Genomic DNA, 14343 nt, shown 5'->3' on the forward strand with positions numbered 1-14343 from the left:
GAGAGTTTTGACTATTTTCAGAATCAGCACCAGCAGCTTGATGCATCTCACAGCCACGTTCAGCTCTTTGTTTATTTGAACCATTTGTTGAGATGCTGAGAGCTGGAATAAATGAGTTACTGCTAAACAAAGTGAAACAGACCAGAGAGAAGCAGGTATTTGGCAGATCAACCCAGTGGAAAACCGGCTGGACTTACACTGAACAGGTGATAAACAGGATTCCCACATCGCTCTTTTTCTGTTTGATGAGTACGTAACTCACACTCTGCCCTTTAGTGACCAGAAATCACTTTTTATGTCTTTAAATAACATCATGGTCTCATGAGATTTTTGCTTCACTACTTCTCTGGCTGGGAGTTTTCTAACTTCATGGTGGTCAAACTACTCAAATAGATGAACTAGGAACATCTTTATTTTTGCTAGAGAAACATAAACAAAAATAAAAAATAGTTTGCACATATGGCCATGGCTAACAGGAATGAAAATGTATGTTGTTCTATAAGAAAAAAGAAAAAAAACAATCTTTCTCTGGTGTTTTTTTTGTGCAATAATAGTTGAATTTTTCACATCTATGTTGTGAATTTTTGCCATTTTACGCAAAGCAGGTAGCATGACAAGCTGAAGGGTTACTTCTTATTACAAATCCCCATAAAATCCTCAAACAAATAGTCATGTGATCTGTTGTAGATCTAAAAACATAGATTTAAACGTTATGCTGCTGTTTTGTTATTTAAAGTCTTTCTCTATTTTTAGGGTTTTCTAAAAAAGTGTTTTAAACACTGTTGTTTTTATTCTTCTTGAATAAAACTGATACTGCGGTCGACCCGTACCTTATCCCCAGCCAGGACTTTGAAGGAGGCCATCACTTGGTCAGCAGTGTCCGTGTCCGCTGTCTCGCGGGACATGAAGTCGATGAATGCCTGGAAGGTGACGAGGCCCATCCTGTTGGGGTCCACTATGCTCATAATGCGGGAGAACTCGTTTTCACCCTGGAGGCGAGAGAAAGGAAGCTCAGTTGCCATGGTAATGGGTTCTGTGGCGACACAGCAAATGACTGGCATCCTACATAAAGTGGTAAAACATATTTTGATCATTACATCGTACACAAGTGATTATTAGATATTTCTGAAATCTCTTATTTCTTTGAGCAATCTAAGACGTACAGCACAAACAGTTTCTTCAAATTGAAAAACAGTTACATCTACAGTATTTATTACCATTTCCAGCTGGTTTCAATAATCACACACTGTCACATTTTCATGCTTGAAAGGTGCTCATGGCTTTACCAGGTTGTAACCCATGGAGATAAGGCAGGTTTTGAAGTCTTCAGCATCCATGATTCCTGTTCTCTTCTACAAGGTCAGCGATGGACAAACGAGACCAGGAGGAGAGAGAGATAGAGAAGGAGAAGCAGGGACAGCAGAGGAAGTCAGTGGAAGAATAAAGGATGAACAAAGAGCAGATTTTGGGAGGAAACGCCGCAACAATCCGCAAAAAGTGGACGTTGCATGATGAAGGTGAGAGAGAGGGAGAATTGGGGGAGGAGAGGAAGACAAAGGAGGAAAAAGTGCGAAAGAAAAAAAAAAAGAAACCAGTTAAACCTCTCACCGCGGGGGTGTGGCTACGTTTAAGTACCTGTGCATCGTTGGCGATATCGAAGCCCAGACTGATCAGGCAGGCCTTGAACTCCTCCGCGCCCAGAGTGCCCGAGCGGTCCTGGGGTGTGGGGGGGGCCAGTGCCAGGCGAGGCGTCGGGGGGGCCACAGGCCATGCAGCAACACATACAGCGGTGTCAGTGATGGTAAGGAGGGGTGGGGGGACGGGGGTGGATGGGGTAAGACGAGGAGGCAGGTGAGGTGGAGGAGGTGGAGGAGGTGGGGGAGATAAGGGGAGGGTGGAGGGAGTGCACCATGCACGGGCACAGAGGTGGTGGGGAGGGGGTGGGGGTGGTGAAGGGAGAGGGTCATGCACGAGAGATAGAGAACAGAGAACACAGTGCATATTCATTAGGATCTGGCAGGTGAACACACGGTGGCAGCAGTGCTGCCATGCTGGGCGAGGGCATTCAGAGGCGTTAATGTGCAGTGTGGCAGGCAGACTACTGGGCCCTGTGGTGAGGTTATTCATCGATGGCACATGTACTTCACAACACAAAGTCAAAAAAACGTCTCTGGACAGTCACAGCTTCATAAAAACACATTCACATCTTAACATTCAGATGCTGTGAGAGCTTGTGCATGATTTGATTTGTTGACATATGATCTGTCACATGACTGTTCCCCTGTCTACACTGATCATGTGATCACTGGGGACGCAGCGGCCCAGAGGAGATCATTTGGTGCTTCCCCTGATAAAAGCTGAAACGTGATTTTACAGTCGGTATGATTCAGCGGCCATGATGAGGTATTAAAGGCTTTTTAAACTTACCATCTTCTTCAGTGACTCAGACTCATTGAACTCTGGCCTGGGATGCGGCTAGTGATTATTATTTTAAGTAATTACCTCTTCGTTGAAGTTTACGGTTTTAAGAAAAAACTCTTCTATATCATATATCTATATGATATAGAAAAGCAGTAAATCCCTATATGTCAAAATTAAAAAATATCATTTGACCCTTGTCCACATGATTATCAACAGTTCTTGAGATTTCTGTCACTAGATCAATCAATTCATTAATAAACGGAGGCAGAAAGCTTTGACGTGTGGAGACTTAATCTAATAAAATATAAAATAAAGGCACGAGTTCAGATCCAGATCTTCCTTCAGACGGTCCTCCTCAGGTATTTGTTAACAATAGAGCAGCTCTGGAAGAATGTATGAGGTAATGGTTGCATCCAGGGGAGAGCTGGGGTGAGGAGGAGGAGGAGGGGGAGGAGGGTGAGCTAAATAAAAACTCATCCATAATTGGTGCTGCTCCTGTCACGGCGAGCACCAGTGTAAACACAGAGTTCTGGGGTCGGAACAGAGCGTAGAAAGGAGGTTTTGTAGAAACAGGCTTGAGTGGGAAGAAACTGTATAAACCAGTTTCTCTGTTTTCATTTTACCTGTAGATTTCATTTCATTTTAATTTAGACGCTGACTTCTTTCTTATTCTCCTGCCTTGTGTCACTGCACTTTAAGTCAACCGAGCACTAAGGTCACTCCACAGCCGGATGCTTTTCACACACAAACTGTTTCACTCGACAAACTCGGCATCGTCTGGTTCAAGGATCGATAAAGACCAGCCGCGCCTCGGGAGGCACGACACGATGTGAACGGACCCAGAAAAGATAAATCCTCACCTCAACTTCTTCTTTTTGCTGATGCAGTCTAAATGTATGAAAGACAAACTTGTGACTCCACACGTCAGAAATGGATGAACACATATTTAGAATTAGTGTTCGACATTTTGAGAAATGATTTCTGGCTGAGAATTAAATAAGAAGACTGACACTAGTCTCACATCTGTACGAAAAACAGTGAGAGAGTGAATTCACATATTTTCCCACATGTCAGGCCCTGGATTTAACAACATGAAATCTTTTTGCTCCTGCTCCTGATTCATTAAACGTCTATTTCCCAAAAATCAAACTGCAAATTAGGAGCACACAACCCACGACACGTCCCCTCGCCTCCGCTGCACAGCGACTCAGTTTGACTACTGACCCTGTCGAAGTGGTTGAAGGACGCCCGGAACTCGTTCAGCTGCTCCTGGCTTATGCCTTTAGCGTCTCGCGTCAAGATCTGGTTCTCGATTTCGTTGATGGTGCGGGCGATGGTGGTGAGTAGCTGCTCCCAGCCCACACGGATGTGCTGCGGAGGAGAGAAACAGAGAGACGAAGGCAGAGGACGTTTAATCAGGGTCATGGAACAGGTGTGAAGTAAAAGAGTCTCAGGTCAATTACTTTAACTGGGATTAAGCTGTGAGTCAAACACTGGTTGTGGATGATTAGCTGTTTGTTTTATCCGGTGTGGAGGAAACGACTGATGAACTTTACAGCAGAGAAAACAGAAAGTTACACATGAAACACATAAAAAATCAGAAAGTAGCCACTGACTACCTGATTATATTTAATGTAAATATTTGAATTTTACTCTGGAAACATAACCCTTCAATTTGGCAGTAAAACAAAATGTTGCCACAGAACTTATTATTGAAAAAAAATATTTTGGCTAATAGAAACTATTCCTGACAGACGGTTCATAGTGTCGCACATGATGAGAAGTATAAAGGTATTTTTGTTCACTGGAGACTGGAGGTTAGTAGAATTAAACTCTTCCTGTAGTCATCTTATCACACTGCCACACCTGGTTCCTCTCTCTGTGGTGAACCTCGACCGTCTGAAAACAATCTGACTCTATTCAACACATTGAGTCGATGTGAAAAAGTGCCGTCTCACCTCCATGGTGTAGTTGGTGTGCTTGTTGTCGAAGATGAGAGCCTCCTGGATGAGCTGGTGGTCTCCCTCCAGCTGGTCGATCTTTGGCTTGTAGTTGACGATGCTCTTCTCGTACTGACGGAGGTTTGTCAGCTGGTCCTCCAGGGTGCCGTGCATCTCGATGGAGATGCGGCCGATTTCCTGCAGCGGCACACACACACACACACACACAAAAAAACCTTAAACCGGATGTATACAGAGGATCATCATATCATCCGACTCATAAATCCAAAAATCCTGTCCATCCTATCGACTCCATACTTAGCAGCTATGTTTTCCAGAACCTGAGAGAAGTGAGTGTTGGCTGTGAAGTACTTTGAATAATGCTGCATTTATTGTGACATTAATGAATTCCTTAGTAACTGCAGTAAGAATAGGAACTAGAATAAAATTAGCCAATTTAGCAAAAACCATTAGCCGACCAAACGTAGCAGGCCTCATTCTGAACGTGGTCATTTGACTTGTTTTGCCTCCAGCCACACTGACCTCCATCTTGGTCTGGATCCAGGGCCCGATGACATTGGCCTGGTTTGCAAACTGCCTGCGCAGACGCTCGTTGTTCTGCTGTCGGGCGTGTTCCTCGATCAGAGCCTGGTCGCGCTGCGGCACCAGCTGTCTGACCTACAGGGGGCAGGAGAGAGAAGGAAACGTCAACTGTGGTAAGATGCATGAATGTGACTCTGATGAAAAGAGAAGAATGAAACTTGGAATGAACAGAGAACATGTTGATGATGATGAACATAAAGAAAATCCTCCACAATCTATCAAAGTCTTTGTGGATTGTCTCGACATTCAGGCTGTGAGTGACAAACAAACTGGAGGACTGTGGCTGTGCAGACACAAACTACCAGATTAGATCTTCCTTCATTGATCTCATTACCTTGTCCCATTTGGCGTTAATCTCCTGCGGGTTGATGGTGGTGTAGGGGTTGGTCCCGGCCATATTCACATGATAAGTCTGCACAATCTTGGCGATCTCATTGTGGATGCCCAGGATGGCCTGGCGCTCCTTGTCCGCCTCCGGCAGCGTGGCTTTGAACTGCTCGTGGGCTGTGCTCAATCCCTGGGACACGAAATTCAAAAATAAAACACATTAACATCAACGGTTTTCATCGTGGTTTTCCTTCTCTTAATTTAGAAAATGAAACATCCTGTGGTTTTCTTTCTGAACGTCTCAGTGACACAGAACTAGTTTTTTAATTTAGACAACTTCTCTCAAGTCGTCTTAGAAACTATTACTATTCTGTGACCGGACAAAAGTTAGTGATCACTTTCATTCATGCAACTCTTTCGTATCTATCAGGAGAATACTGAAATTTTAAAAACAAGAAGTTCCAGGTTTACGGGGGAGGGGGTTGCACCATAAATATTTCTGGCCTTGGTATATCTGCTTATCTTTCTTCCCACAGTAAAACCACACAGATGTCATTTTTTACAGTTTGGCAGATCTACTTGGAGCCAGTTTAGCTAAGATAACCTGCGTTTTACTCCGACATCGTATTTATTAAACATCAATTTTCTCTGATGTTTGTCCAAGTGTTCATGTTTCTGGCGCGTGATTGGCTGAGAGTGTGTATCAGCAGGGCGTCGACATTGCGGCTCCACAGATAATCTCTTTGGTGCCAGATGGCAGCTTCGTATTCAGGATATTTTAGCTATTTTAGCTTTTTTCTGGGTAATTAAGAGACAAGCAGAAGTGTTATCCATCTTTCTCTCGAGTCCATTATCTAACCCACCAGTGAGCATTTTTCCCCAAATGTCAAACTACTGCTTTAAATTCTCTGCAACATATTTATTCTGTGATGAAATGAAACTCCTCTGCGAGTTCTCCTCTCTGTGCTCACCTGAATTTCTTCGATGGTGTGGACGATAAAGGTGTCCTGCAGGTCCTCCATGGCTCCTTCCATCCAGTTGTTGAATGGAGCCGCTCTTTTGGCAAACTCAAGGTACAGTTGGTCGATGGTTTCAAGCAGCTTCTCGGTTCTCTGTAAAAGAAAATTCAAAGGTTTTTCTTTATCGATCTTCAGAGTGTTGAGGAGAGAAAGTTGAGGATTCACAGAGAACAATGCAGATGGATTCAGGGGGTTCTACTTTTTTAACAGATAAAAATCTGCAGATTTTAAAGGGTCCTCAGACCCGGGAGGAGAAGCCTGAAAATCACTGATCTGGTGAAAACTGATGAAGACGGGAATTTAAAACGAGAGATGGGAATTTGAGGAGTTAGAAATTCAACTCGTCTCACCTGCAAAGCCTCGCTGCGTTTCTGGGTCAGAGCTCCCAGTGCGTCCCACTGGTCGCAGATCCGCTGGCAGCGAGCGTTTACACTGGGGGAGTCGTAGTAGTCCAGCTCACTGGAGCACAAACAGACGAGAACACAGGAGATTTATCATCATTGTCTCTGTAATAACCACAGTTTTGGACTGAATCTGGTGAATTCACTTGTTTTTTTCTGAACCATCATGCACTGTAACGCCTCTGCGTTCCTGCTGCGACTCTGTTCATTATCTTGATTGTTTGTTTTTCTGTGGTGTGAAGGTTTTTTTTTTAACGGGCCCCTGAAGGGATTCTTTGAGGGTTATGTTTCTTTTCTTCTTTATTTTTGGTTACTCACACAGAAAAATGAAGAAAATTCAAACCTATCCTTTTGATGTGAACATATGAATTATAATAAAGTTTGAGATCATTATAGAGAGATGATTAGTACAACCATGGTAGAAAGAGTTACTGGGAATACTTTCAGTGCATTCATCCCTGTTCTATTCTTTCTTTCCATCTTTCTACCATCGACCCTGCCTCTGTTCTGTCGCCTCTCACTTTAACTCCTGTGCGATGGCTGCGATCTGCTCCACGCGATCCTGGTGCGCAGCCAGGTCGCTCTCAAAGGCCTCGTGTTTCTTCAGCAGGGCCTTGATCTCCGACAGAGAGGCCGTCTCGTAGTCACGCTTCTGCAGCATCTCCTCCTTACCTGCAGGGGGGGGGGGGGGTACTTTATTTATTCCAAACTAAAGTTGATCAACAGTGACACTTGTCTGGATAACGAACTGTTCAAGACCTAAGTGGTTCTCAGCTCCTTTTAACATTCTCAGTACCTTCAGTCCAAGCCTCATGGATCGCTGCTTTTTGGCGGAATTTCTCTGCCAGGTGGTCGAGTCTTTCCAGCCTGCGAATCTCGTTTAGGAGCCACTCTTCATAGCCCTTCTCCGCTCCCTCCAGATTCCCCCAGGCATTGTTAATGTCCTGGATGAGGCAGAAGAGAAATGTATTCACACCAGACACAGAAATAAACATAAGAGTGGAATCAGGTGTAAATTAGGTGAGGTCTACAAATAGTGGGTATTTATCTGTCAAACTAAAGTGAAACCTGCTTTGACAGATATGTTTAGACACTTGTGAACTTCGGAAACATGAATGAAACACAAAACCATCATCATCACCCAATTAAAAAATGATGTGAGGATCTTGTTGGCTAACAGTTGTTTATTTACACGTCCTGTAAATATGGATTTTCTTGCTGCTTCTGACTTAAAAAGGTTTCGACTGTAAAAACAAAACTATTCACTGAAATATGGAACCTTGTTCACATTGTACTGAGTAATTTGACCCATTGTAAATATGAAAAAATGACCACAGCTTGAAAAAGAAATGACACTTTGTTGATATTTCAAAAACAGAAATATGAACATGCAATTGTGTGACTCTATAAATACACAACTATATACAATTTCAATCTTTGGTTTACAGGTTTTAAAAGTGTTCTGGCTGCGTCCTATATACTTATACTGAAGGTCATGAGGATCTATGTTATATTCAGGCTGTTAAAGTAACCAAGTGAGACCCAGGATAAAAATGTCCCCTGACATCATGTGATTCAAGGAAGTTGAAGTTACTCACAAAAGCTTGTCTTGGCCTGAGGGAACAAAACTTTCTTAAACTGAGTGTTTCTGAGTCTTGGTGACCTACCGACACCATCTTTCCCTCTGAGGGCATGAAGGCGGGCCTGTTGCTGAGCCTCAGCTTGGTCTGCAGGGTGTTGAAGTTGATCTCCAGCTGGCACTTCTCCTGCACTTTGGGCGGCTTGTGGAGGCGGCGGTAATCTCTGAAGTCCTCCAGCTTCTGCTGCATGGCCTGCATGGTGTTCTCGGGCAAGCGGTTCTCCAGCCAGGGAATAGTACGACGGATCCACTCCAGCAGCTGGCGTGTGTGAGAGTGTGTGTGTGTGTGTGTGTGTGTGTGTGTGTGTGTGTGTGTGGTAAAGGTGGAGAATAAGAGGAAGAAAATGGAGGAAAAACAAGTTCAAGGACAAGAAGCCGGTCAGAGTGGCAAAGGAGAACCGTGCAAACAGAAGAGAAATGCAGAATGGTGATTGATGGAGAGGAAAGAGAGGAAGTAAATGAGATGTAGTGGATGTGATTAATGTGTGGAAAAAAAATAAAAGGGTAAGATACTTGGTTAGCTGAGTTGTTTTTATCAATTCTTCAAATTCAACTCTGAGAACATTTAATTTCTGATTTGGTCCATAACTGAGTTTTTGATGTTTTATCACATCAACACTTTCCCTTCAAACTATAAACTAAAACCAAACCTGAGCTTAGACAGACCCACTGACAGTGAATGCATCACATGGAAGTCTTCCATCGATAATGTAACTTTGACGACCCGAGGAAAAATAAAATGCTCACTATGACGGAATACACACTTCTCTCACTGATGATCATTTTCACTATCAGTTAATCTGCAGATCTCAATTCATAGATGAATCATTTGGTCAGAAAATACTTTAAGATAAAACTGGAGCCAAATTCTTCATATTACTTTTTTGGCTCGACTAACAGTTTAAAACTGAAAGTCACAACTACATGAGACAAAGAAAAGCAGTTATCAAAACAAATGATTTCAGTTTGAATAATGATAGTTTCAAGTCTCTGCTACTCAAAGTCTGCCTTTATCAACCTAAATATGTAAAAAACAGAAAACGAGTTGAAGAAAAGTATTTTAAACAAGTTAAAACAGGAAAAAACTAGTTTATAATCTTTGAGAAATCTACTTCTTTGATGCATCTGTGTGCTAAAGCCTCAGAGCCACAGTGTTTATCTTGCTGGAGCATGTTTGTGGCCTCTAACCCTGCACCTGCACGGAGCACAGACACCCCTGGGCTGAGGGAGGTGGGGGAGTGACTCAACAAGGGGGGAGAGAGCGGGGACAGTGGTGGTGCAGGACAATCACAGGAGAATGGGGGTGTGCTCACATCACTGGCCAGCTTCTCATAGTCTTCCATCAGCTGCTCATTCTCTTGGTTGACGGCCAGCACCTTGCAGATCCTGTTGGCCGCCGTCTCCGCCTGGATGACGAGGACGATGGGAGAAAGAGGGTGAGACGCAGGAAAAGTCACTGAGCTCTGGTGTTATTCTGTGTTTGTGTGCTGTACCTGGGGTGTGCTGCATGAAATTAAAGCAATGCATTTATTTGACTTGCATATCCGCCTACACTACAGAACATTTCCCAAACAAGTAGTTTCTTGGGGGATGAAGCAATGGATGAGCAACAATGCTGCAAGCAAGTAAAAACAGGGCGTCCTGCTGTTCGCCGTTATCTGTGTATCGCTGTCTGAGCTTGTGTGTTGCAACGTGAATGTCACAAAAATGTCCAAAGATTAATAATCTTTTTCCAGCAGGAGGGACTCCGGAGAGTCATCACATTGTACCTGCTGTCAGGTGTAGGGGCACCTTTCTCTCTGCACCACTGTCTTTTTATAGAGCAGCAGCGAAAACAGTGTGTTATTTCAGCCTCTCAGCCGACACACAGAGACTGGAGGGAGAAAGAAAGAGGCTCCTGAGAGAATAGGAAAATAAAACCAGCCCAGAAGGGGGGGGGGGGGAGAAAAGAGAGAGACTCATCCATGACACAACACTTCCTCAACACGGCCTGTCATTCTTCATCACTACGCTGGAAATGCATGAGCGAAGCAGAGTTTCCATGACAACATGTAGTCAGACGAGTGGTCGTGGTCAGAAAACTCATTGAAAACCAGAGCAAAGGTTTTTTATAGTGAAAATAGAGGAAGAGATTTAAGCATCATGCATAAAGTCTGGATCATTTTCTTTTTCTCCATCACCATTTTAGAGTATTGAGTTTACAGAGCCTCAAATTATAACAAACTTACTAACCTGTACTGAATCATGTCTGGGCCAATACAACAATATCAATAATTACCTCGATATATTACTAATGCGCAGTGAAGGCACAGTGAGGAGGTATCACACGTAAGCTTGTGAATGTCTGAACAAAAGTTTAAAACCTTCACAACCTTCACTCAGGAGTAAAACAAATCTGTCATTAAATTTGAAAATAAAAAATGATGTGACATTTATGGTGACAATTATCTGAGATAACCAGCCCTGCTTTCATGGGGACAGAATTTCAACCGGAACAGTTCAATATTTTGAGAAATATATTTGTAGGAGCCATGAGTGAAGTCAACTGTTATGTAATTAGCCTGTTTTTGTCTGGTGTTATTGTTTTTTGATATAATTCTTCATTATGATCAAAGTGATCGTAACGTTGGGTCATGTTCATATGTCGGTGGTGATAACTCATAGTTTGTTGACCGCACTTTGTTATTTTGCTCATAATCTCATCACATTATAAATAAATTGAGCTTTATTTATTTATTTTATCATAAATCATCTTTGTGAAATATTCTGGATCTCAGTGGATCTCTGTTTAGACTCTCAGCAATCTTTTTAATTTATTCACTGAAGTCACCAGAACATAAATTCACTTTTTCTTCTGCTGCTGGAGCAAAGAGTCCATCAGTAAATAACTGCACATGTGGTCTTTAAACTCTTTAAAGTTTAAGCTCAAAATAAATAACAATGTGGCTTTCATAGTGATAATTATTGATATCGACTGATGCGCCCAGTTTTACACTGAATCAGCCCAAACTGTGCCGCTGTCATTTCCACTGTAAAAAAGCTCGACAGGGAAACACATGGGTTGAAAATGGAGCGTAATTTCGCAGCCATGTCCTTTTAGAGAGAACAGACCCACAGTGAGGTCGACTTGAATCTTCCCTCCCACAGCTCAGAGCCTGGAGTCCCACACAGACGACAGCTTCCAGCCTCCTTTGTGAAAAGATCACAGGGAAACTTGGCTCGGTGGGAGACGTGCTGCGGGGGGGCTACACCGGGAGCAGCAGGCCAGCTGCCTTAAAAGGAGAGCCAGGATGTGCAGGTCGTGCTTCTGTGAGCAAATGTTTGCACACTCGGCCTGTTTACTGAAAAGCCCCGACAGCCAGGAGCGCTCTTATGAATGACTTTGTCCTGACATCAGAGGCAGCGGACAGAGGGATTGATTTTCAGGGCAAGAACTTTTTCTTCAGAGTTTCTCTGTGAAGCAAGTTTGGACATATCGTTGTAAAGATGTTTAAACTGCAGAGATCATCGTGTTGACTTTTATAAATGACGGAGGTTTTTCAAAAGGTCATTTAATGTCACTTATATTTCACTTGAATTCTCACAGAAAACTATGGATAACATCCACTTCACAAATAACTTCCATTATATTTCCATTAGTTTAATTAGTTTTCACTCTATTAAATCAAATGTGAAGAGATTTAGTCTTAAGTACCATCATTAGCTTTAAAGCACCTTATGCGTGGAATGTGTAAATCGTCCACTGCTCATTTAACCCACGCACGTTCCTCAGAAATATCACAATGTCACTGAGCTCAGAGGTAAATGTTACTCTGCAGTATCATTCTTCATGTTCCTCTTGAAATTAATTAAATTCTTGAAATGTGTCAGATGTTCAGTTAAAATATTACTGATAATTAGAAAATTGAATTCCAAACAAAAACCTTGGGTAAAGTTCACATTAAAAGTTTTGTTAGGCCTGGAATTGTCATTGTTGGTGTTGTTCAGTGTTGCAGGGTCAGATTGTGTTATCACACTCAAGCAGTGAAAAACAAATGTTGGCAAATTCCAGCTGAAGCTGATCTGTCATTCGCTGCCAGCCGCTCACTTTGACAAGTACCCGTTCATTGTTTGGTGCTGTTGCTTGTTTTTTTCCATGTCTCACCTTCTGCTTGCCTGAGAACGCGTGGTAGTAACACGACACATAAGTCATGACGGCCTTCTCATCTGGCCTCAAGGTGCTAATGATATCTGCCCAGGGAACAGAGGAAGGGGAGAGAGGACAGAGGAGAGAAAAAAAATGCACAAGAGTAAAAGAGTGCAGAGACACAGGGGCCAGCAGGGGGCGTAATCACAAGAGGAGGCAGCGGTGGGGGGGCACAAGTCGTCTCCAGTCTACCTGCAGTTTGTCTCGTTTCAAGGGAAATCTTGATTTTCTTTAAAAAAATGTAGAACAAGTGACAAGATCTAAGTTGGAGGTGACAGGATGAAGTAAAATATTGAAAGTATTTTGTAGATTGAAGTTTAAATCTACACATTGAAGCCAAGTGCCTCTGGTAGCTCGTCAGTTTCTGAACTTTAAACAGTCTCGTTGCCGCAGTTTCATTCGCTGAGTGTCTTCCTGCACTTCTCTGACCTGTGATGCAATCCACAGGCCACGCCCATCTGCACTCTGCAGCTATAAACACAGACATTTGTGCTCAAACACAGCTGTGTCCAGACGCTCTGCAGCAGGGAGGCTCTGCACTGAACCTGGCTCTTATGTAACTCCTGCTTCGAGATGCTCTGCTGTTCCCTGACTGCCTGAGAGGAGAAGACCTCCTGCCTCCTGTCGGGCTTCAAGGCAGCTGTCAGACTGACAATCACCCGTTATCCAGCAGAGAGAGTCGGAGGAACGCTTCTCTCCTTCAGAGAAAACAAGGACACAGCCTCCTGCTGGAGCCAGGCGGCACGGATCCATTTAAATTCAACACCGGTTTGATTCCTGACTGTGAAGTGCCACTTTTAATTTCATCCTCCACCCTCCATTACATCTGTCACTCTCAGGGCCGAACATAACAATCTGTTTAAACGCTGACATCTCCCACGAGCTCGACTTCAGGCCAACTTGTCGCTCTTCATCAGCAACTATGGTTTTCATCACAGTCAATCATCATCATCACTTATCAGATAAACGCCACCGCACCTCCGACTCCACTGAGGCAACGAAACCCTGATCAGAAGTGAGTCCGAGGGCCTGTGGCTACAACAAGGTGGACTGGAGACACACTTGTGCTCATCGCCTCTACGACAGCTGTCGTCCCATCATGCATTTGGTGGAGTGAACCATGCGGAAAGTGAAGGAGAGTGACCCCTGCAGGGGGGCGTGGTGCACTGCAGAGAGAAAAGGAGCCCTGTGAGGAGAAACACAAGGAAGAGGGGAGTGAGGAGGAGGAGGAGGAGGAAGGAGACGCTGCATCCAGGATACCTTCTGGGCGCCTGAGAAGGCGTGGTAGAAGCTAGAGACGTAGGTCATGATCGCCTTCTCGTCCGGACGGGCAGTGCCCACAATGTCTGCGGGGGAAGAGAGGAGGTCAGGGAGGGGGTGGAGGATGGAGGGGGGGGGAGCGTAGGTTGTTAAACAGAGAACAGATAAATGAAGAAACAGGAAGTGGAGCTGCGGCTCAGCTCTTCACATAAACAAAAACCAGAGTGGAAAGAAAAACACGTCGTCTCGTGGTCCAGATGTGTTTAACTGGGTGGGTTCACTTTCAACACACAGATATGAACTAAATGAGCATAAACTCTAAATGACGCCTTTGATCGACCAATAAATGTTTCACATTTACAACAAGAAAAAAAATGAACGTCTGTGTTCCTGTGTGTGCACAGCTGCATGAGTCAAAATATCGTCTCCCAGATCACTGAAGAAGACGAGTTGTGTCTATTTTGTTAATGATGTTATTCTCATGCTTGGGACGAAATGTCAAGTTGTACGAAGCCAAAGCAAACTTTAGTCTCACGTGATCAATAAA

General features: G+C 43.7%; 1 protein-coding gene across 5 annotated transcripts in view; it reads right to left on the minus strand.

The window, feature by feature from the left end:
• actn1 (actinin, alpha 1) overlaps positions 1–14343 on the minus strand; it is a 52046-nt gene that overhangs the window by 753 nt on the left and 36950 nt on the right. The window contains exons 8-21 of one of the 5 annotated variants that reach the window (XM_069535453.1): positions 12495–12580; positions 9664–9756; positions 8379–8609; positions 7508–7655; positions 7233–7383; positions 6661–6769; positions 6263–6403; positions 5299–5481; positions 4905–5039; positions 4380–4559; positions 3646–3792; positions 1636–1716; positions 1287–1352; positions 831–989 (exon numbers count right to left, since the gene is read on the minus strand). In XM_069535453.1, coding sequence (XP_069391554.1) covers positions 831–989; positions 1287–1352; positions 1636–1716; positions 3646–3792; positions 4380–4559; positions 4905–5039; positions 5299–5481; positions 6263–6403; positions 6661–6769; positions 7233–7383; positions 7508–7655; positions 8379–8609; positions 9664–9756; positions 12495–12580 — 1910 coding nt within the window. Of the gene's footprint in view, positions 1–830; positions 990–1286; positions 1353–1635; positions 1717–3645; positions 3793–4379; positions 4560–4904; positions 5040–5298; positions 5482–6262; positions 6404–6660; positions 6770–7232; positions 7384–7507; positions 7656–8378; positions 8610–9663; positions 9757–12494; positions 12581–13796; positions 13883–14343 lie in introns of all 5 variants that reach the window. The other 4 variants (XM_069535452.1, XM_069535456.1, XM_069535455.1 and 1 more) reach the window with 4 other exon arrangements.

The sequence above is a fragment of the Paralichthys olivaceus genome, chromosome 12, assembly GCF_024713975.1.
Source record: "Paralichthys olivaceus isolate ysfri-2021 chromosome 12, ASM2471397v2, whole genome shotgun sequence".
NCBI classification, from domain to species: domain Eukaryota; kingdom Metazoa; phylum Chordata; class Actinopteri; order Pleuronectiformes; family Paralichthyidae; genus Paralichthys; species Paralichthys olivaceus.